Source organism: Sciurus vulgaris (assembly GCF_902686455.1).
Source record: "Sciurus vulgaris genome assembly, chromosome: 7".
NCBI classification, from domain to species: Eukaryota; Metazoa; Chordata; class Mammalia; order Rodentia; family Sciuridae; genus Sciurus; species Sciurus vulgaris.
In genome coordinates, this window is record NC_136467.1 from 105981016 (window position 1) to 106005797 (window position 24782).

The window sequence follows — 24782 nt, forward strand, 5'->3', positions numbered from 1 at the left end:
AACAAAGGAAACTGTGCATCCCCATCACAATGCAGGCTTTTGGATGTGGCTGCCTTCCTCAGTGTTGCTCTCCTGCTTTTCCTTGTCTCCTCCTGGCTCCCACCACTACAGCACACAGCAGTAGGGTACAGTGATGAACCCCAGCTCTGTCCAGATCACTCAGCCAGACTCATTATGAAGGCAGGGCTATATCTGTCCGTCCAGGATGGAGATCATCTCTAATTCTCCAGGGGAAGGGAATTTCCCAGGCTTCTCTCATCATCATGTGATGATTTAAAAATTGAACAGTAATGAAATATAGGCTGCTAAAATTTTTAAGAAGAAAATCTAAATGGTCGTTAGTCAATGTAGGTAAATAAATCGTAGAGTTTCTCTCTCAAAATTCAGGTAGTTCCAACTTTGAGTAAATGAAATATCTAGTCTTCTGATACAGATCACTTAATGAGTTGGGGTTCTCTGCCTGGTCTTCCCTCCACTCACCTCCCACCTTCCCGCCGCTTGCAATAGAATTGATGGGGACGCTCTCCCTGGGTTCATCTTACTACCTGACACTATCTCCTCACCCAGCCTGCTGTCTCTGGCTCTACCTCGATCCTTCTTAAGGATTTGACACTCATTACCACCTTCACATCCCTTGAAACTTTTCCTAGAACTTGTGTCTCTGCAGACTTTCAAGTTTTCTTCTAATTTATCTAATTCTTTGACCCACTGTCAAGAATCACGGCTATTTCTTCTCAATCTAATCTCTAAATGTGGGTCTTTGATAGTTTCTCCCTCTTAACTCTGTTCTCATTCCACATGCCCTATCCAGGAAACCTTATTCATTTATATAGTCTTGACTCACATTTATTTGAAAAAATATTTATAAAATAAAAATATTCATTTGAAAAATATGATGAACCACATTCCCCACATGCCAGGCACATTTCTAGGTACAGGGGCTATGGCTATGAACAAAAGAGATCTAAATCTTCCTCTTATGGAAAGTTCTTCTGTAATGAAGTAATACAAGTGAATTATATTTTTGTTGAATTTGCTTAGTACCACAGGGCAAAATGCAGTAAGTAGAGAATACACATTGGGGTGGGTAGGAGAATTTGCACACGGCAAGGGTCATTGCTGTGAGGCAGGGGAGCAAGGTCAGTGTGCACAGGGGTACTGTGAGCATAGGGTAGAGTAGAAGGAGACTGGGCCAAAGAGGGACAACACTGATGGCTTTGACTCTGAGCCATTGGAGGATTTTGAGCAGAGATAGGCAATATGGTTTCCATTAAAAAGAAAACCAGCCACACTGGGTGCTGTTTTGACAGCTGACCTTGAGGCAAGGTAAGGGCTAAAGTTAAGAGGTTAATACAATAATCCAGGGATGAGATGAAAGTATCTTAGACCTCAGGAGGATGTATGGTGATGGTAAAAAGATCATGGGAGTATTTGAAGGTGGAATGCATCAGATTTCCTGAGGTTTGGTTGTGGGGCAGGAGTGAAAGTTGACTCTACAGTTTTCAGAATGAGCAACAGATTGGAGTAAGCCATTCACGGAGATGTTAAGACTATGGCATGCTCTGCGAGGCCAGATGGGGAGCTGGTTTTGGATGTGCCAAGCAAAGAAGCTTGTAAGACCTTCAAGTAGAGATGCTGGGTAACCAAATCTTGAGGTAAGGGTAGCAGTCTGGCTTGAAGATATAAATTTAGGAGACATCAGCAAGTAGCACATGATGATGTTTAAAATTTTGAGGCAGGATGGGACAACCAAGGTGGTGTGCACAGTCTGATAAGAATCCAGATTGTCTTGGGATATATCAAGTGTTGGTGGTTGGGATGATCAGAGAAATCAGATGGAAGGGACTGAGGAGATGCCTGAGAGTTGGGAGGAAAACCAGAAGGATGTGTACTGGGCACGTGAGAGGAAGGAGTTCTAGGAAAGAAGAAGTACCCAGTGTCTCACAGGCTGCTGGCCACTCGGGAGAGGTGAGGGCTGGATTTCTCAGCATGGTTGCCATTTGTGACCTTGACAGGAACAGTTTTAGTAGAGAGGTCTGGCAAAGACCTGGGTGGGGAGGGTTCAGAAGAGAATGAAGGAAAAGAATTGAAGACAGCAGGGATAGCCAGCTCTTTTGAAGAGTATTATTATATGGTAAAATACTAATGCTCTAATTTTTCTCTGTGAAGGGAAAATAGAACTATATATTTGTTTTCTTAAAAAAAAAAACACACAACAAATTATTTTGTGGTCATTACAGAGGATGGTTAATTGTAGGGCTAGACAAAAATAGGTTTTGATGTGCCTTGCAAACATTAGCTAGCTGTTAAAAGTCTCTTTTACTTCCCTTTAAAAGAAATAAATGAGATGTTTAATGGAAAGAAGTGATTACATGTAAAAAGTTATGTTCATTTTCTTGTTTTAGAGGGGAAGTAACAATAATGATGGTTGATTGATTTTTATAAAATTACTCAAAGTCACTTGTGGGATGTAGTCAGCTTTCATGAAAGTCATAGCAAACAATTTAAGGGTCACAGTCAAAGGCTGGTCTCAGCCCTGCTCTTTATTTTAACTTTCAGAAATGGGGTCGAGCTCTATAAAGTAGAGAGATAAAGTCCTCCCACTGTACTCCCATTCTCAAGTTACTGTCCTGTGAAGCAGACCACTCTGTATTTATTGTAAGGTAATAAAGCATGAGGATAGAAATCTTGAGGTCTTGGTGAAGATCTGGAGTAAATATAAACTTTATTTTTACATAGAGAAGATTTCGCTCTGGTTTTCATTTATCATTATTTTAGGAAAAAAAAAAAAAAAAAAAAAAGGCTGAATTCCTCATCAGTCTCTCCTCTTAACATACCTAAACACATTTGTATTTGCCACTGATTAAGTGGTGAAGAGATGCTTTTTGGCAGGATCAGTAATGTTTGTATTAATTAGTCCAGCTTATAACACTCTCAAACAGCACAAACCATTCCTTTCCTTTGGGTTGAGCCCATGTTTCAAAATTTCTATAATTTGTTTCAATGTATTTAATATTTTGCTTACTGGTACAAGGGACAAAGTCCAGGCTTATTCATTTGCCCACTAATCCTTATAATCTGCTTCAAATCCTTTTTGGAATGAGGTGAGGTATATCTCCATTAACAAAATTAAAAAAATTATATATACAAACAAGCCATAGGCAAACTTTCTTAGGTTAATACATGTTTTTTTTTAACCTAATTAATTAAAAACTACCAGGGAGAGTTTGTGGAAATGGGTAAAATATGAGCTTTTCTCTTAGGTGGCCTTGGGTTCTAATGCTTGGCTATGCCTCTTCTGGGCTGGATGAGGTGTGAGCTGTTTTTCTCCAAGCCCACGTCCTGCTTTGCAGAATACACAACGGGAGGTTGATCTTGCAGGCTTGTTTGGAAGGTCATTGCAGACAAAATATCTAAAGAGTTTTGGTACATTGGTGGATGCCTGATCAGAGTTAGTGACCTTGTTTACCTGTAGTATTATTTGAATTGTTGACCATACATAAATCTTTCTCAAGTGAAATTCCGAGTTCACTGGAGCACAGTTGGTGCCTGGAGAGCACAAGTTTCATTTGGTGTTAAGTAGAGTTGGGAGGAGCTTCAGTGGATGCATGACTTCAGTGAATGCCAATGAGAAAACGGACTGCCCCTGGGTAATCCCAGAGATTTATTGAGTGTCGCTCAGAGTCAGGACCAGAACTCGGAGTCTGTACCCAGCCTTTGTCATTTACTCATCAAGGTCATTTTGAATTTCCTGACTGTTTCACATGGAGAGTCCAGCCATGCAAATCCATGGTCTAGTCCTTGAACATAATTAGTTATAATGTTAATGTAATGTGACTATGTAGGAAAAGTTCTAGTTAACATAACTATGTGAACCATAGCACAAGTCATGTTTCTTTTTCCTTGTTCTCAGTGGAATTCAGTTTATTACTGCATTTCTAGGTGCAATGATAATGAAAGGGAAAATTAAAGTCAAAATTGCTAGTGGTTCCAATGGATATCTGGTAATCAGAGTACAATTACTCCAGCATGAGTCTATAGACTGACAGAGAGGGTCCCTTATTTCTCAATTACCTACCTTATAGTGTGATTTACATAATATAGTCCAAAAGGAAAGTCAGGACTAGCAGCAGTGAGATGTTTGAAATTGCTGATCTACCAGTGTTAAAGTTACGCAGCAACTGTAGAACATGAACAGGCCGTAGCAATTGCCCAGGTAGTGGAGATGATGAGTGTGGTGGCAGCAGACACCATTTCATTCCAGTAACTATCAGACCCTAGATCAAGGACTACAAGTATTATTTAATAATTTTCACCATAATTATTTGAAGGAGAACTTCTTCCCATGAACATCTTACAGATGGAGAAATTGTATGGGATCTGTCATTTTAAATTGTGGCTGAACAGGAAGAGTCACAAGGGGTCTAGTCCAAATAAATATCTTGTGCCTGTTGCTGATGGTGTGTGGCTTGGGCTCTGGGAGGAAAGGCTGAAAGTCTTGATGAAGAAAGGCAAGAAAAACTCAAGAAAAGTTTTAGAACAGAAGGTCAGGGAAGAAGTGGCCTCTGCATTTGACTATTGGTCAAACATTTATTAATCATTATCTCTGCACTAAGATGGAGGTTAAAAATAATAACGAAGGCATCTTAGCCCTTTCCTTTTCTCCCTCTCATTCCTTCAGTGTGTGATTAATTACTTCCAGTTGTTATTTCTGGACAGCAGCAATGATTCAACTCAATAATTTGGCACTCTGGGTTTAGGACTAAATTTAGTAGGTTAAGGTCTTTGTTGTCTATAGCTGCTTACTAAGATCTTCCCTGTAACAGTGGAGACTGACCTTTGAGCCATTTCTAATTCCTTGCTCTCTGCACATCCTTTGCCTACCTTTAACTCATTGAGACAATGAATCACCTTATAGATTAAATGCAATAACAACATCTTCTCTGAGAAAGTAGGAGTGAGAGTATATGCATGTGTTTATATGTAAAGAAATTCAAGTATTTACATCAGATTCTAAGAAAATACAACTGTATATTGACTCACCCAGCAATTATGTAATGAGTGTCAATTACCTACCAGTTGCTGTTCTGGATTAGGAACTTAGAAGTGAACAAAATAAACAAATGTCCTGATGAAGCATGCATTCTAGTAGAGAGGGAAGAAAATAAACATGTAAATATATGTTGTGATGCCATAGAGTATGAAGAAAAGTACATTTCATAAGGGGCGAGGGCATTCTATTTTATATAGATTGGGACGGAAGGCTTCAGTGAGTCAATTTTTGAACAGAAAGAAGAGGGAATGAGACACATGCCAATTTAATGAGAGAACATACTAAATAAAGGAAGATCCTAGGCATAGGATTTGAGGTCTGTTTGAAAACCAACAGGCAGGCCAATATATTTGGAATATGTAGTAGTGAGATTTTTATGACTATAATGAAATACTGGATGCAGGTTACTTTATAAAGAAAAGAGACTTATTTTGACTCACAATTTTACTGGCTGGAATTACAAACCGTATGTGACAGGAACATATCTCTGTGTGGTCTCTCTCCTTCTTCTTATATGCAACCAGGATTCAATCACCAGGGCTTCATCCAAATGACCTAATCTAATCCAATCTAATCATTTCCCAATGGCCCCACTTCTAAACATAGTATGGTCAAGTTTCCAGTCTCTTAATACCATTAATATAAAACTCTGGGGTATAAATCCCAGCATGAATTGCAGGGGTTGAGCGGGGGGAACTATACTAAAACCATAGCAGAGCAGATGAGAGAAAGGGTACATTTCAAAAAGATGATGTTGGAGAGATATCAGAGTCGGGTGGCAAATCCAGAGGGGCCTTTCGAAGCTCAGTGAAGGACTTTGAATTATTCTGAATAAGATGGGAAGCTATTATAGGGTTTGGAAAAGAGGACCTCTGGTGTTTCTGACATAGTCACAACTTTGACCACTTCACTACAGAGTAGTATATAGTTCAGTCCTTTTTGCAAACCACTTTTAGCAGGAAGACAGATTTAATAGCTCATTCATGTTAAAGTGTTTACATGTGAGGATTTAATTATTTCAAAATTATTGAGAAAATTGTGTGTGAAATGTAAATATTGTAAGTCCTTCTGAAGAAAGATATTATAGAGATGAAAGTATCTTTTTGATATTTAATTATTTACTCTCACAATCTAAGAGTTCTATCTTAAAATTATATTCCTATGTTACAGATAACTGGAGCATTAAAGCAAAATGGTATCTGAATCAGTTAAGTTATTGGTTGTAGATAACAGAAATTGAGTTCTCGTTTTAAAAAGGAAATGTATTGGGAAGGTTTTGGGTAGTCTACTGAATCCATGGAAATCAGTCTGGAAAGTAGATATAGAAATGAACAGGAATCAGGGCATTGGGATGGGGAAGTGATGGATGGGGGCTCTCAGAAGCAGGAGCTCTTCCAAGGCTCCTTAGAATACCACCACTGAAATTAAGATCTAAGCATTTCCTGTCTTCCCCTTTGCTTCACATTCCTACAAGCTATGGTAGGACAAGAAGTCTTGATTGGCAGTATCCCTCAAATCTACTCAATGGAAGCAGAACCCTCAAGGAAATTAGTGTCTATCATCAAAACAAAGTATAATGGAGGCCAACCAGTTAAAAATACCACAAATGGCATGGTGTTTTCCCTAATCATACTTCCTTTTATTGAAATTTTTCTGATTTTGGCACATTTCTGCTCTCCTTTTTTTCTTTTACACTTGTTTCTCAATTTTTATAAGGTTAATTTTATAAGCTGCTTTTATCTTTGCTAAATGGTAAAGTTAGTGGTCTTCTAATCCTTTTTTAACCAGTCCAAAATATTTGTATGTTTAGATTATTGTCTTGAAAAATATTACAAGTGAAGCTTTAGAGATTAGTAATGTCTAACCTGAACTGGCTTAATAATATAGTGTTTCTATCCTTCGGTATCTGATATATCCTAATATACTTCTAGAAGAGATTGCAAAATAAAATAAGTCTAAGTTCCAGAAGAAGTATATAAATGAAGGGGATTTCATCAGACATTGGAACTGTCAAAAATGGGTGAGACATACCCTCCCAGGACTGACCATTTTCTCTTTGTCCACTAGGGGGCAAGCTGATTTTTATGGATCCAGGACCTATAGAGCTCAGGGCCCACTCCATCCTTGTTTCTGATGGTGGAGAACTCCGCATTGGGTCCAAGGACAAGCCCTTCCAAGGCAAAGCTGAGATCAAACTCTATGGGAGTTCCCACTCTACACCCTTCTTTCCCTATGGAGTCAAGTTCCTGGCTGTGAGGAATGGAACTCTTGCCCTGCATGGTGAGTGAGGTAGTTGACCAGAGGAAATGAAATAGGGCTCTGTCCAGTAGATGTTCTGGCTATAGAAATTGATGTACAGAAATGGGAAATTTACATAAATCTACCTTTATGTGCTTACAAGTCTTTGTGCTTAAGAAAATGTCAATTTAAGGAAATCCCCTGTGCCAATGCTTACAGTCAATATGATGAAACTCAAGCAAAGTAGATGAGTCTAATATGTTTTGAGAATTTTGAAAGTTAAAGAAACATGTTACATCTCCAGCTGTGTGATGCTACTGGGTATGGAGAGTGAGACCTCCTTTCCCTCTGCTTCTCTCATTTTCATCTTCTCTATCCTCTTCCTCCTCTTGTCCTATTTCCTCTTCTTTATTCCCCTTCTTCCTCCTTTTCCTCTTCTTCCCACCCCCTCCCCCCACCTTTCCTCTCCACTTGTGTTTTCAGATTAAGCTGCCATCAGCAATGGTTCAACTACTTCCCCAAAGCCTTTCCCTCAAGGGGTGTCCAGGATCTCACGTGAAACATGGAACTTGCACATTGAACACAAGTGAAATCAAGTTACTTCCTCTCTGTGTGATGCTGTCCCACCTCATTCATTTGAAGAAAATATTATGTAGAAAAGAGCTTGGCCATTAATATGAGGTGTATACTGATGTATCCATCAGAGAATCCCAGACACCTCTGCCACTCATCAATTCTCTCCTGCCACCTCACCCTTACCACCTGAGGTCTCAAACAGATTCACCCTCCAGCTTGGTGGTATATCATGGTTAAAATCTTTGCATAATGTCCCTGGATTTTTTCCAGGGCCAAAGGTGGGTCTGATGACACTGAGGCTCTAGAGAAAAACTAATTTTCTTTTGCTGTCAAATATGCAAAAGAGTGAGCAACTTGATTCACTGCTTTGTACCCAGAAAGTCCCTAATGACCCAACATCCACCCTACTTCCTAGAATAGTATAATTCACCATAATTAGGTGCATAAAAGACTCTTCTGGGGAGAGTGTATAAATCTAGATTTCCAGGTGTCATCCCCAGAGTCTGTTTTTAGTGGGCCTGGGGTGGAGCCCAGGAATGTGCATTTCAATAGAACGTACATGTGGTTTGATGAAGATGGCCCTTTAACTGCACTTGGAAATGCACTGATTTTAGTAGTTGACAGTTGTGGAATTGGAAATTGGTTTAGTTTCATTGCTTATCAGGTTATGACCTAGGACAAATTAATCTCTATGAATCCAGAAATCACAGTCCCCACATTTTGCTTACTGCTCGTGAAGTGTTGTCGAATGTCTGGCACACAATAACTTACAAGCATTGTTAGTTATTACAATTTTGATTATATTCTTTTCCTTTTCCTTTCTCTAAAAGCATAGAATACCCAGTGCCAAATATATCATATTTTCTTTTAGGGGTAAGGAAATATTGAGGGGGCAGAGGCTTTTCTTTCAAAATTTGGCATAGGGCCTCTCCTGCCTACCAATTTTTGTCCTTATTAATTTTTGTGCCTATCTCCTCATCAGACTGGGAGAGGATTTAGCCTTGGAGATCGTGAGTCAACAACATTCCCAGGCACCTTCTGTTCTGTTCCCACCACCCAGCGAACACCTTTAGATTTTAATCTCTCTGGGTGCAGCTGCTTTTCAGCACAGACAACCACCATCCCTGGGCATGGTTACAACCAAGTTCTTGGAAACTACTTGCCTGGGCCCTCACATACTCAGAAGTAGGGCACTGCCCAGTAAATCAGGCCCTTTGCAACCTTGATTCATAATATCTAGCAGTAAGGCCACTGAGGGATTCTAATTTAACTATTCCTTTGGTAATACTGTCCCCACCCTCTCCCTCCCTTTGTGTTCTTCATTGTTGCCCTTTGTAACCCTTCTGCTCTCGCTGATATTTATCATAGATTAAACTGCTAAGCAAATAGGCTTCGCCGTTCAGTTGTCACAAAGAAAGCTGGAGTTGAAATCACACTTCATGTCTTTCTATAATGCATGAAACGTTCACACATTTGTGTATAGGAGACCTGCACCACACATACCCTCCTCCCCCATACACTGCTGTCTTTCTTTCTTTTTTTTCCTGTTTGTTTAGGAGCAGATAAGGAGAGGGAATGTTCTGAATCTTGGGTGGAGTTCAGATTATTTAGTAAGCTTTGTCACCTGCTCACTTTGATATGTTATATGATGAAAGGGTTGCAGGATTCCTCCAGAGTAAAGGTCTGAGGTTTGGGTGGTTGTAGTCAATAAGGAAATTTCACCCTTGCCTTTTGCCTTGGTTGCCCCATCTGCCAATCCAGCTTCATGGCCCCGAATGGAGTGCCAATCACTTGTCACTTTTCAAAGGGGTTGCTGTCAGCCTGGGTAACTTGAATTTTTGACAATGTAATTATGGCTCTTGCTTCCACAGTGGGAGTCTGAGCAGGATGGTGGGACTTTTATTGATTGTTCAGCAGGGAAATTTATCAATGTCTCTCATTTCATTTCCAGTTCCTTCCTGAGAAATTTGGCTGACAGTTTCTTAGGAGAAAAGCAGTCTTACGGCCTTGACTGGACTTCTGTCTTTGTCCTTTTCAAGAAATTATAAGATATAGACATTAAATATAGATGGGAATTTCTGAGAAAAGCTAGTATGTGGGGAATGATTGAGGAAAACACTAGTGCAATTGTTATGATCATAAGAATTTAGTAGGAATAAATAAGAAAAAATAAAACCATCTAAAGAAGCGAGTTTAGACATGGGTTGTTTTCTTTCTGTAAGTACCAGGTATCTGCATGTCAATTCCACAGTTTTGGGGAACACTGTGCTATATTCTATTTTTGTGGTTGGTGAGGAAAACAAGGCTGTGATGAAGCCTACTACAGTGGACGTGGAGTAGGCTGTGTGTAGAAGTGTGTTCCTGGTTAGTGATTTTCAAATTGTGCTCCTTGGAACCCAAATGCTTCCTGGGGGGCCTTTCATGGTTCCACAGCTGAGGTGTTTGGGGGTCAAGCAATCAAGGCTTAAAATGCTCAAGTAATCTGTTCACTGCTTTTATTTCCATTGTTTTTGTGTTCTAAGTAATATTTCATTAGGAAAAAAGAGTTCTGAAGTGGGGTACAGTGGTTCACATCTTTAATCCCAGCTATTCAGGGTGCTGAGGAAGGAGGATCACAAGTTTAAGACCGGCTTGAGCAACTTAGTAAAGACCCTGTCTCAAAATTTTAAAAATTACAAAGGCAGGGAACGCAGCTTGCTGGTAGAGTGCTCCTGGAATCAAGCCCCAGTCCCAAAACAAAAAAGCAAAACAAAACAGAAAAAAAAAAAAATTCTACTGTCAAGAATTATGTTTAAGAAAAACTCTCCAAGGACAACCTTTGAACCATGCTGTGTAGATTCTTTTGAAGAGCCAGGGCTTCTCTTTGCATGATTCTTCATTTCCAAGACCTTTAAATAAGCCCAGAATGTTTTCTATAACATATCATCTTTGATATAGGGTGAAACTTTCTGGGTCCAGCTTTCATTTCATAAGAGTTATCTTTATCAACAATCCATTTTGAGATCTCTGCTTCTTTGTCATTTTATCCATCATTTCCAGTCCTGTCTCTTTTCCATCCACATTGTCTCCCCTCACCCCAGCTCCTTACCTATTTCTTCTTGTCCATTGCTTCTCTTTTCTGTCTGTTATTCCCTTGGAACAAAATGTAAACCATAGCTTCAAAGTGGCACTTTTTATATGTAGCTTTATTACTTGTAAATTTTTTGTTTTTGTTTTTGTTTTAAGGAACAGTGCAAACAACCTTAGACTAAAATAATAAATAAATAGATAAAATCCACACTTGTATAAGTGAACCGCAGGATGGGCAGGGAGGCAATCAGCCTTGACATGAGTGCCTCCAGGGCTCCTAATGCGACTAGGACTCACTCTCACCTCTGGGTGCCTCTGCATGCATTGGCCGTGCTCTCTCCCACTCCTCACTTCTTCTCTGGGGCCAGTGGTGTCTCCTGGTTTCACATGAACTTCTATTTTCTTCTTTAAAAAAAAGTAACCATGGAAAGTCTCACAAAGTCTTGCTTGATTGCCTTGAAGACTTAGGACTATACCTGGCTCTTTGTTCAAGTCACCTTCTCACTCCTTTACCACCCTTCAAGGCCCAGAAAAGCAGGGCCATGTGAGAAGATGTGACTCTATCTTGCAAGGACCAGGAGGTGTGGGGTGTATGCACCTGTGTGTGCATGCCCATGTGTGTTTGTGTGCTCGTGTGAGGGTATGTTCTGGGAATCACCTCATAGAAAGAAAGATTGTTCCAGAAGAAAGGTGTTACTGGGCAGACAAAACCCACAGGTACCCTCTAAGTTACTTCAAATAAAATCTTAAGCTTTTGATTTACGATTCAAGCTCTGAAATTTCAAGTTGACTGAAGCTCATAGGCAGAAATGGTTCTATATGGTACGATATTTACTGTTATATAGACTGGAGTATAAAGTTGAAATCATTTGTCATTTAGGCTGAATAAAACATATGTGGGATAAGGCAAATGAAAATGCCCGTTAAGTTCCTGGTACAGAGATTGGAACATAGAAAAGTCTTATCAAATATCAGCAGAGATTTAAAGATTGCTGAAAATGTTTGCTCTAATTGGACCCCAAATTTAAAATTTTGATGTCTCCCAGAAGTTTTAAATCTCTCTTTATCCAGAGGCTATATGCAATCAAATTTTCCAGTATGTATTATAGCTTTCCTCCTTCCTCTCTAGGGATTGCGGATTTCCTCAGTTTGGTATTGAAAAGGTTTTATGCCTTCCCCTACCTTTTATCACCACAAAATATTACTTGGGATTTCTTGGGAAACATGGTAGGATGTGTTAAGCAAATGCAAGGCTACACAAATGGAAGTGGTACATGTTTAGGGATGTTTGGGAAATGCAGGCATTCCAGACAGAACAGACTGTTTTTCTTTGGTCACTATCTTCATCCTCCTCCTCCTCCTTCTCCTCCTCCTCCTCCTCCTCTTCTTCTTCTTCTTCCTCCTCCTCCTCCTCCTCCTCCTCTTCTTCCTCCTCCTCCTCCTCCTCCTTTCTTCTTCTTCTTCTTCTTCCTCCTCCTCCTCCTCCTCCTCCTTCTCCTTCTTCTTCTTCTTTTTCTCCTCCTCCTCCTCCTCCTCCTCTTCTTCTTCCTCCTCCTCCTTTCTTCTTCTTCTTCTTCTTCTTCCTCCTCCTCCTCCTCCTCCTCCTCTTCTTCTTCCTCCTCCTCCTCCTCCTCCTCTTCCTCCTCCTCCTTCTTCTTTTTCTCCTCCTCCTCCTCCTCTTCCTCCTCCTCCTTCTTCTTTTTCTCCTCCTCCTCCTTCTTCATTTCTTTTTGCATGTTGCAGGATGTTGAACCCAGAGTTGTTCTACCACTGAGCAACATCCCTAGCCCTTTCTCTTACAAATTTAATTAATCTGTTTAGTTTTTGCAGTACTAGGAATTGAACCCAGGGCATTGCACATTCTTGGCAAGCAGTCTAACACTGAGGTACATCCCCAGGCTTTTAATTAATTAATTAATTTTGAATTTTGAGATAGCATCTCATCATTTACTTGCCAGGACTAGCCTTGAGCCTCCTGCCTCAGCTTCCTGAGCTGCTGAGATAAAAGTGCACCACTGTGCCCAGCTTCATTGATATTCTTTTGTTTTTCACTTTGCTTTTATTTGTTCTAATTGGTTGTACATGACAGTAGAATGCAGTTTAGCACTCATGCATAAATGGAGTATAACTTCTCATTTGTCTGGTTGTACATGATATAGAGTTACACAGGTTATGTAATCATATATGCTCATAGGATACAATGTCTGATTCATTCTACTATCATTCCTATCCCCATGTCCCTTCCCTTCCCTTCACTCCCCACTTTAGTCTAAAGTACCCCTATTCTCCCGACCCTCACCCCTGCCGATTGTGAGTTAGTACCTGCATATCAGAGAAAAAATTCGACCTTTGGTTCTTTAGGATTGGCTTATTTTGCTTAGCATAATATTCTCTAGTTCCATCCACTTGGGTGCAAATGCCATAATTTCATTCTTCTTTGAGGCTGAGTAATATTTCATTGTGTGTGTGTGTGTGTGTCACAGTTTCTTTATCCATTCATCTACTGAAGGGCACCTAGGTTGATTCCATAGTGTTTAACTATTATAAATTGAGCTGTTATAAACATTGATGTGGCTGTCACTTTAGTATGCTAATGTTAAGTCCTCTAGGTATAAACCTAGGAGTGGGACGACTGGGTCAAATAGTGGTTCTATTGCAAGTTTTCTGAGAAATCTCATTACTGCTTTCCAGAGTGGTTCCACCAATTTGCAGCCCCACCAGAAGTGTATGAGTGCACCTTTTCCCCCGTATCCTCACCAACATTTACTGTGGCTTGTATTCTTGATGATTGTCATTATGACTAGAGTGAGATGGAATCTCTGTGTAGTTTTTGCATTTCTCTAATTGCTGGAGATGTTGTCCTTTTTTCCATATATTTGTTGATAATGAATGTTATTTCTCATCCTTTAATAACACCTTGGGCAGGCACCTTTTCATTTGCTTTCCCATATTAAAAAGGTCATTCCTAACTAATCCAATTTAAACCTTCAGTTTCCTATTCATTTTACATTCCTTTCTTCCCCCAAGGGGCTACCTGGAGGTGCTTGGAGTGGTAGGGGTACAGTCTGCTGTTCCAGTCTTTCTCCCAGCCTTCTCGTTGTACATCCTCTTGCTGTTGACAGGTTGGAGAGGCAAGAAATTTAACAAGCTTTTCACTTAACTGTGCAGTGTGTCCTCTTTTGGGCATTGCTACCTTTCTGGATAACACTGGCTGACTGTTGATTCTGTGTCTTAAGATGTCTGCATGAGATCATTGGAGCCTGATAGATCTTTCCCAATGTGGAAAACCCACCAGGGGTTGCAATCCCCTTAGCATCCACCTTGGGGTTGGTCTTAGGTGCGGTACCAGAAAGTTGGTTCTGGTTAGCCTACCTTCCCTAGAATCCACTTGATCACAGGAAGTTCTTACAAATCCTTCTCCACCACAGATGTTCTACTCATCATCTGTTTCACTGTCCGGTACATATGCTAATTCTTTCCCCTGCTCAGAGGTATGAACAACCTAGCAAATATGCTTCATATGCAGGCATTTAATCTGGTAAAAAAACCAATCTCCTCTGCTTATAGGAAGCTCCATGATGATACTTACAAAACCCTCTTTCTCTGCTTATGTGGAAAAAGGTAGCCTTACACCTTCTCTGTAGGAAGGAGAGATAATGGCTGTGGCCAGCTCACTCAGGCTTATGGCTCATTCCTATCTCTGAGGAGGCCTTTGACTCTCCTCTCTTTATCACTCATAGCTTAGGGTTGGCTCTGTTCCAGGAATGGCTGAGATGGCAGATTTAGCCTACTTTTAGCCTACTTTTACTAAGTCCAAGTAGATGTCTACTTCTTATATTTTTAAGGTCTCCAAGGTGAGACGCTTGTTATCTCTTTGTCAAATGCTTGGTTCATCCTGGTGGGTTCTGCTCAACTACCTGTGATATATGTGTACAGGGACACAGGTTCGAACAGTAGAGCCATTGTTTTTTTTTTTTTATTTTATTGTAAACAAATGGGATACATGTTGCCTCTCTGTACATGGCGCAAAGGCATACCATTTGTGTAATCATAAATCCACATACAGTAATGTTGTTTGATTCATTCTGTTATTTTTTCCCCTTCCCCCCACCCTTCCCACCCCTCTTTACCCTCTATACAGTACTTTCTTCCTCCATACTTGCCCCCCTCCCTAACCCTAACTCTAACCCTAACACTAACCCTTCCCTCCCCCCCATTATGTGTCATCCTCCACTTATTAGCGATATCATTCGTCCCTTGTCTTTTTGAGATTGGCTTATCTCACTTAGCATGATATTCTCCAATTTCATCCATTTGCCTGCAAATGCCATAATTTTGTCATTCTTAATGGCTGAGTAATATTCCATTGTGTATATATACCACAGTTTCTTTATCCACTCGTCAATTGAAGGGCATCTAGGTTGGTTCCATAGTCTGGCTATTGTGAATTGAGCAGCTATGAACATTGATGTGGCTGTATCTCTGTAGCATGCTGATTTTAGATCCTTTGGGTATAGGCCAAGGAGTGGGATAGCTGGGTCAAATGGAGGGTCCATTCCAAGTTTTCTAAGGAATCTCCACACTGCTTTCCAGAGTGGCTGCACTAATTTGCAGCCCCACCAGCAATGTATGAGTGTACCTTTCTTCCCACATCCTCGCCAACACCTGTTGCTTGTATTTTTGATAATCGCCATTCTAATTGGGGTGAGATGGAATCTTAGGGTGGTTTTGATTTGCATTTCTCTTATTACTAGAGATGTTGAACATTTTTCCATATGTTTATTGATTGCTTGTACATCTTCTTCTGTGAAGTGTCTGTTCATTTCCTTAGCCCATTTGTCGATTGGATTATTTGTGTTCTTGGTGTAGAGTTTTTTGAGTTCTTTATAGATTCTGGAGATTAGTGCTCTATCTGAAGTATGATTGGCAAAGATATTCTCCCACTCTGTAGGTTCTTTCTTCACATTACTGATAGTTTCCTTTGCTGAGAGAAAGCTTTTTAGTTTGAATCTATCCCAGTTATTGATTCTTGCTTTTATTTATTGTGCTGTGGGAGTCCTGTTGAGGAAGTCTGGTCCTAGGCCGACATGTTGAAGATCGGGACCTACTTTTTCTTCTATAATCTGCAGAGTCTCTGGTCTGATTCCAAGGTCCTTAATCCATTTTGAGTTGAGTTTTGTGCAGGGTGAGAGATATGGGTTTAGTTTCATTCTGTTGCATATGGATTTCCAATTCTCCCAGCACCATTTGTTGAAGAGGCTATCTTTTCTCCATTGCATATTTTTGGCGCCTTTGTCTAGTATTAGAAAGTTGTATTTATTTGGGTTTGTGTCCGTGTCCTCTATACTGTACCATTGATCTACCTGTCTATTTTGGTACCAGTACCATGCCGTCTTTGTTACTATTGCTTTGTAATAAAGTTGAAGTTCGAGTATTGCGATACCCCCTGCTTCATTTTTCCTGCGAAGGATTGCTTTAGCTATTCTGGGTTTCTTATTCTTCCAGATGAATTTCATGATTGCTTGCTCTATTTCTGTAAGGTACGTCATTGGGATTTTAATTGGGATTGCATTGAATCTGTATAGCACTTTTGGTAGTATGGCCATTTTGACAATATTAATTCGGCCTATCCAAGAACATGGGAGATCTTTCCATCTTCTAAGGTTTTCTTCGATTTCTTTCTTTAGTGTTCTGTAGTTCTCATTGTAGAGATCTTTTACCTCTTTTGTGAGATTGATTCCCAAGTATTTTATTTTTTTCGATGCTATGGTGAATGGGGTAGTTTTCATAATTTCTCTTTCTGAGGATTCCTCACTTATGTATAAAAATGCATTGGATTTATGAGCATTGATCTTGTAACCTGCCACTTTACTGAATTCACTTATGAGTTCTAACAGTTTTCTGGTGGAATTTCCTGGTTCCTCTAAGTATATAATCATATCATCCGCAAATAGGGATAGTTTGAGTTCTTCTTTTCCTATTCGTATTCCTTTAATTTCCTTGGTCTGTCTAATTGCTCTGGCTAGAGTCTCAAGAACGATATTGAATAGGAGTGGTGAAAGAGGGCATCCCTGTCTTGTTCCAGTTTTTAGGGGGAATGCTTTCAGTTTTTCACCGTTTAGAATGATATTAGCCATGGGCTTAGCATAGATGGCCTTTACAATGTTAAGGAATGTTCCCACTATCCCTATTTTTTCTAGTGTTTTGAGCATGAAGGGGTGTTGTATTTTATCAAATGCTTTTTCTGCATCTATTGAAATAATCATGTGGTTCTTGACTTTAAGTCTATTGATATGGTGAATTACATTTATTGATTTCCGGATGTTGAACCAACCTTGCATCCCTGGGATAAAACCCACTTGATCGTGGTGCACTATCTTTTTAATATATTTTTGTATGCGATTTGCTAAAATTTTATTGAGAATTTTTGCGTCAATGTTCATTAATGATATCGGTCTGAAATTTTCTTTCCTCGATTTATCTCTGTCTGGCTTGGGTATCAGGGTAATATTGGTTTCATAGAATGAGTTTGGGAGGGTACCCTCCTCTTCTATTTCATGGAATATTTTGAGAAGTATTGGAATGAGCTCTTCTTTAAAGATTTTGTAGAACTCGACTGAGAACCCATCTGGTCCTGGACTTTTCTTTGTTGATAGGCTTTTGATGACCTCTTCTACTTCATTACTTGAAATTGATCTATTTAAATTTTGTATGTCCTCCTCGTTCAATTTAGGCAATTCATATGTCTCTAGAAACCTGTTGATGTCTTCGAAATTTTCTATTTGGTTAAAATATAGATTTTCAAAATAGCTTCTAATTATGTTTTGTATTTCAATCGTGTCTGTTGTGATATTTCCTTGTTCATTCCGAATTTTGGTGATTTGGGTTTTCTCTCGTCTTCTCTTTGTTAGAGTGGCTAAGGGTTTATCAATTTTGTTTATTTTTTCAAAGAACCAACTATTTATTTTGTCAATTTTTTGTATAGTTTCTTTTGTTTCAATTTCGTTGATTTCAGCTCTGAGTTTAACTATTTCCTGTCTTCTACTACTTTTGGTGTTGGTCTGTTCTTCTTTTTCTAGGGCTTTGAGCTGAAGTGTTAGGTTGTTTATTTGTTGATTTTTACTTCTTTTATTGAATGCGCTCCATGAAATAAATTTTCCTCTAAGTACTGCTTTCATAGTGTCCCAAAGATTTTGATATGATGTTTCTTTGTTCTCATTTACCTCTAGGAATTTTTTAATTTCCTTCCTAATATCTTCTGTTATCCATTCATCATGTAATAGCATATTGTTTAATCTCCAGGTGTTGGAGTAGCTTCTGTTTTTTACTCTTTCATTTATTTCTAACTTCAAACCATTATGATCTGATAGAATACAAGGTAGTGTCTCTATCTTCTTGTATTTGCTTACATTAGCTTTGTGGCATAATATATGGTCTATTTTAGAGAAGGATCCATGTGCTGCTGAGAAGAAAGTGTATTCGCTCTTGGTTGGATGGTATATTCTATAAATGTCCGTTAAGTCTAAATTATTGATTGTGTTATTGAGATCTATGGTTTCTTTGTTCAATTTTTGGTTGGAAGATCTGTCCAGTGATGAGAGAGGCATGTTAAAATCACCTAGTATTATTGTGTTATGGTCTATTTGGTTTCTGAAATTGAGAAGGATTTGTTTGACATACATGGATGAGCCACTGTTTGGGGCATAGATGTTTATGATTGTTATGTCTTGCTGATTTATGGTTCCCTTAAGCAGTATGTAATGTCCTTCTTTATCCCTTTTGACTAGTTTTGACTTGAAGTCCACCTTATCTGAAATGAGGATGGATACCCCAGCTTTTTTGCTGAGTCCATGTGCATGATATGTTTTCCCCCATCCTTTCACCTTTAGTCTATGTGTATCTCTTTCTACGAGGTGAGTCTCTTGCAGGCAACATATTGTTGGATCTTTCTTTTTGATCCAATCTGCCAGTCTATGTCTTTTGATTGATGAGTTCAGGCCATTAATATTCAGGGTTATTATTGAGATATGATTAGTATTCCCGGTCATTTGGTTCATTTTATTTATTTATTTATTTATTTATTTATTTATTTATTTATTTTGAGACGACTTGGTTCTTCCTTTATTTGACAATTCCTTTAGGATGGTTCCTCCCATTGCTGATTTGTTTCTTTGTTTTTCATCTCTTCCTCATGGAATATTTTGCTGAGAATGTTCTGTAATGCTGGCTTTCTTTTTGTAAATTCTTTTAGCTTTTGTTTATCATGGAAGGATTTTATTTCACCATCAAATTTAAAGGTAAGTTTTGCTGGGTATAAGATTCTTGGTTGGCATCCATTTTCTTTCAGGGCTTGAAAAATGTTGTTCCAGGCCCTTCTAGCTTTTAGGGTCTGGATTGAAAAATCTGCTGATATCCGTATTGGTTTCCCCCTGAATGTAATTTGATTCCTCTCTCTTGCGGCCTTTAAAATTCTGTCTTTATTTTGTATGTTGGGCATTTTCATTATAATGTGCCTTGGTGTGGGTCTGTTGTAATTTTGTATATTTGGAGTCCTATAAGCCTCTTGTACTTGATCTTCCATTTCATTCTTCAGATTTGGGAAATTTTCTGATAGTATTTCATTGAATAGATTGTTCATTCCTTTGGTCTGTTTCTCTAAGCCTTCCTCAATTCCAATAATTCTCAAATTTGGCCTCTTCATGATATCCCATAGTTCTTGGAGATTCTGTTCATGATTTCTTACCATCTTCTCTGTTTGTTCAACTTTGTTTTCAAGGTTAAATATTTTATCTTCAATGTCTGATGTTCTGTCTTCCAGGTGTTCTATTCTATTGGTTATGCTTTCTATGGAGTTCTTAATTTGGTTTATTGTTTCCTTCATTTCAAGGATTTCTGTTTGGTTTTTTTTCAATATCTCTAACTCTTTATTGAAATGATCTTTTGCTTCCTGTATTTGCTCTTTTAACTGTCGATTGATGCGATCATTCAGTGCCTGCATTCGCTCTTGCATCTCGTCATTTGCTTCCCTGAGCATTTTAATTATGTACATTCTGAACTCCCTTTCTGTCATTTCTTCTGCCATGCTGTCGTTGGGTTTCATTGATGTACTATCTAGATTTGTCTGCAGCATTTTCTTTCCTTGTTTTCTCATATTGTTCAGGTATCAGTTGACTGCTGTGATATTGCAGATTTCCTCTATTGTCTTATAATATCCCTGAAGCTTTCTAGTATATCCCCTCTTAGCCTTCAGTAGCCTGAAGTCTTGGAGGAAGTTGATAATGCGGGGCTCCACAAGGAAGCTGACTCCCTAGGGGAGGTGGCCTTCCGGTGGGGTATATTCCCTGCTAGTGGGCAGAGGTACCTTCACTTGCTGATGAATGGTCATCCAAAGGGGAAGTAGGATGTGGGCTGATGCAAGGCCAGTTTGGGTCTGTGTCTCTGATTTTACAGTCCTTTTGGGAGAACCTCACCCGACAGGGAGGACTCACCCAGTGGGGAGGTCTCGCTGGTCTGTTTCCCTCCCAGAGGTTCCGATCAATTCACAACTACCTCCTGGGCTGGGCAGCCTTCTTCTGCAATGTTCCCAGGGACCCGGACCTACCTCCTGGGCCTGGAAGCCTCGCCCTTCGCAGATGAATCTCCTTAGGCTGCCTCTCCTCAGAGAAACTGCCTGCAGACCTGGAGCCTTCGCTCCACCCCTGTTTGTCTGTGGGGCCCTTCCACCAAGAAGCCGTCTAGGACCCTGCTCTGCACTTTTCACCTGGCAATGCGGCCCCTCCTCTGAGTAGCCACCTGGAGCCCCTTACAATCGCTCCGAGTCCCAGTGACCCGCCACACGCCTTTTCCTCCGGCAGCCACCTGTTGTTCCGTGCGGTCGCTCTAAGACCAAGTGACCCACCACGCACTACTTTCTCCACCAGGCAGTCACCCAGAGATCTGGTGCGTCACGAGTCCCAAGAACTCACTGTGTACCTTCTTGTCCCGACTGCCTCCCGTAGCCCTGGTGCAGTCACTTCGAGCCCAAGCACCCCGCCGCGCTCCTCCTCCTTCTCCAGACAACCCCCCTATGTTCAGGAGCGGATGCTCTGGGACCAAACCACTCACCACGCTGTTCCACCGGATAGCCGCCCAGAGCCCTGGCGCAGCTGCTCCAATTCCAAGCGACGTGCCGAGCCCGTATTTCTCCTTCTCCTCTGGGCAGCCCCCTGTGTTCAGGGGTGGTCACGTTCAGTCCAAACAGCTCACCAAGCACCTTCTCCTTTGGGCAGCCTCCCAGAGCGCGGGTGGGTTGCGCCGAGTCCAAGCGCTGTGGTGAACAGCCACCTCTCCAATGCTCCCAGCTGTCTGCGATCACTGCTCCGGCGGGAGGAGGGGGCGCCTCGCCGGCCGTTCTACTTTGCAAAGATCCCTGCTTTCGGGGCTACCGCCCTGTCCGGGGGCTACCGCCCCGTCCGGGATGCCCGCCCAGTGGGAAACACTTACCCGGCTGCTTTGAGTTGGTCCCAAGTCTCTCAATATCTCCTTTTCTTGAGTCCTGAGTCCACGCTGCTCCTCCGGATAGCCGCCCAGAGCCCTGGCGCAGCTGATCCAATTCCAAGCGACGTGCCGAGCCCGTATTTCTCCTTCTCCTCTGGGCAGCCCCCTCTTCAATGCTCCCAGCTGTCTGCGATCACTGCTCCGGCGGGAGGAGGGGCGCCTCGCCGGCCGTTCTACTTTGCAAAGATCCCTGTTTTTGGGGCTACCGCCCCGTCCAGGACTCCTGCCCCTTCCGGGACGCCTGCCCAGTGGGAGACTCTCGCCCGGCTGCTTTGAGTTGGTCCCAAGCCTCTCTATATCTCCTCTTCTTGAGTCCTGAGTCCTGGAGCAACACGAAATGCAGCCACCCTCTAGTCCGCCATCTTGAATCCTCCGCCATTGTTATTTTGTTTGTTTATATGCTATTTTCTTGTCATTTAGGGCTGGGAAGGAAGGAAGATTTAACGAATGAAGGAATGGAGTATGAGGAAAATTTAAAACTTTCTGAATGTTAAAATTTAACAAAATTCAATACATCATTGGAGTTTTGGTCAGCTGGCATGTTGTAGCAGATCATGATTAGATGGTTAACACTAGTGAATGTAAATTTAGTGTAGCTCAGCATGGGAAGACATCCAGGATGGAATGACTAGTTCTCCCTAGAGTGCATGAATTTTGGTTCTTGGCTCTATATCATCCAAGACATATCCAGCATCACTAACAAAAATAAAGCAAAACATTTTCTCTGTTTCATTCAATAATGCTTCAAAAAGGTAAAACATACAACTGTTCTGTGTATGGTGATAGAAACTTCCTTCTAAAATCTCATTAATTTGAACAAGAGTGATGTTGGAACCATCTATAAGAAAGGGCTCCTTAAATTAATAGTAGAACCCACACTTTAAGAAACTTTTAAAAACACGTCTAAGTGAGCAAGCTGTTTCTAAGGTCTTTTAATTTTAAGTGTTTACATATAAATGTATATTGCTAATTAGAAATGAGTTCTAGCTATTCAATAATCCAAGTACAGCAGGAACCCCACTTAGAAACACATTGTAAGGTACTTCAGGTTTCTATATATACTTGAAAACGTTGACATTAGTCAGGTCTTTTTTGGTTGCAAGTGACAGAAAGCCCAATTCAAACAAAAATAAGGACATTTATTGCCTCATATAACTGAAAAACCTTGAGGCACAGCTGAGTCCAGGTGCTCCAATGAAAGCATTAAGACTTTGTTTCTCTGCATCTCTTGGTTCTGCTTTTCCCTGAGTTGACTTCACTGTCAGGCAAATTCTTCCCTCAGGAAGCAGAAAGGGGGCCCTATTTCTCCCGATAAAAAGATTACCTATCCAGAGCCACTTGACTTCTGGGCAAACTTTGGTACTCTCCTCTTCGTTATGGCTTGGATCCAGAATAACCCTCAAAAAGCTCATTGGGGAAAGCATGGTCCCCAGTGAAGCAAGGTTAAGAGGAGGGGATTTTAGGCAATGATCGGATATGAGAGCTTTGATCTCATCAGTGGGTTAATGCATTTAATGGATTAATAATTGGAATGTAATTCCTGGGAGGTGGTAAAAACAATAGGCAAGTAGAACACTGCTGGAGGAAACAGGTCACTGGGTGCCTGCCCTGGAAGGATTTGCTCTTCTCCCAGCCCCCCTACCTCTCTCTCTACTTCCCAGAGCATGAACTGAGCAGCTTTCCTCTGCCATGCTCTTCCATTATGATGTTCTGCCTCACTACACGCCCGAGAGTCCATGGAGCCATGGACTCAGACCTCTGAAACTGGGAGCCAAAACAAATCTTTCCTCCTCTGAGTTATTCTAGACAGTTATTTTTGTCACAGTGATAAGTAGCTAACACACCCTTCTTTTTTAAGCCTTATCTTTTAACATTATTTATTACATTTATTTTATTTATTATATTTATTCCACTGCCTCTCCTAGTAAAATAGATATACATCATGGGGGCACAAATCTTCCCATTTCATTTTCTGTTTATAACAAATTCTCCATGCCTTAGGATAGTGTCTAGACTCATAGTAGGCTTTGGAGAAATATTTGTTTCATGAATAACTGAATGAAACACTTGAGCAAGTGGCGAAGGATTGACCTTGGCCCCATTTGAGTCATAAGTTGTTTGGATTCCTGAAATAGCTACTGTGACGAGGGAGTAGTACTCTCATTGCCAGAATTAGCCAGAAAGCCCTTACTGGAGTAAGGGTATGGACAATGATCTAGGCATACATAATTTCAGAGCAAAGGAGGATGTTTTCTTAAACCAAGAGTCATGTTCTCTAACCAGAATGAAAGAAGAATGGCATCTAAAAATAGTTTTTCCATCTTGAAATATTTTTACTCTTTTTTACTAACTTAGAATTGCAAAATAAGATTTAATGGGACTGCCTACACAAATATATTTCAAAGTTAATTTGGTTAAGAAAAAAATCCAATTGACTACTTCACTAGGAAAACTCAAAGCTCTTAACACAATTAATAGAAAATATAGGACTAAAAATTATACAACATGATATTTTCTAGATTTGATTATACATTGGTAGTATTAGTAAAAAGATGAAGAAGATTTTAAAATATTTTAATCAGAGGATCCAGAACCATTAGAGTCTTGATTTTAACTGGACACTCTGTGGTATAAATATTTTATGTACAGGGCAATGACTTGCAAAGCCATCATTACTGGGTATAGGATTTGGTTCCAAGTCAAAGGATAATTGCTCGTGAGCAGTGATGTGTCATGCCACTAATTATTCTTGTATAAGTTATGAAGGGAATGGACAACTTTTCCTTTTGCTTATTTTTCCTTCTTTACTTTTAAGAACACACACAACACTGGGTACTTCCTAATCCAAGGCATGTAAGACTGACACAATGGGGAAGTGAAGACGCAAAGTTGCCCTAGTGTAAGAGCTAGTTGGTCTGGGTCAACAATTTTATCTTATTTATTTATTAATTTGGTACTAAGGATTGAACCCATGGGGTCTTTATCATTGAGCTACATCCCCAATCCTTTTCGTTTTTCCTAAGTATCTGAGGCTATCCTTGAACTTATGATCCTCCTGCCTTAGCCTTTCTGGTCACTGGGATTATGGTGTGTGCAACAGCACTCAGCTGGTTCACCTATTTTAGTCTTTCTAGATTAGAGGGCAGATTATAGGGAGCTACCTCCACGACCCTTTCTCTATGCTTGTAGTGGGAGAGAGAATAAAAATGGAGATCTCCTCTTTGGCCTAATGGATTATCCATTCCCTGGGATTATGCTACATATTTTTTAGAAATGACCAATCAAGGGCAACACTCTTTTTGTTTGTGAA

General features: G+C 40.3%; 1 protein-coding gene across 10 annotated transcripts in view; it reads left to right on the top strand.

Moving 5' to 3' along the window:
* PKHD1 (PKHD1 ciliary IPT domain containing fibrocystin/polyductin) overlaps positions 1–24782 on the top strand; it is a 448592-nt gene that overhangs the window by 133594 nt on the left and 290216 nt on the right. For all 10 annotated transcript variants that reach the window (XM_079147500.1, XM_079147498.1, XM_079147502.1 and 7 more), the window contains one exon: positions 7121–7333. In XM_079147500.1, the coding sequence (XP_079003626.1) occupies positions 7121–7333 (213 nt within the window). The remainder of the gene's footprint in view (positions 1–7120; positions 7334–24782) is intronic.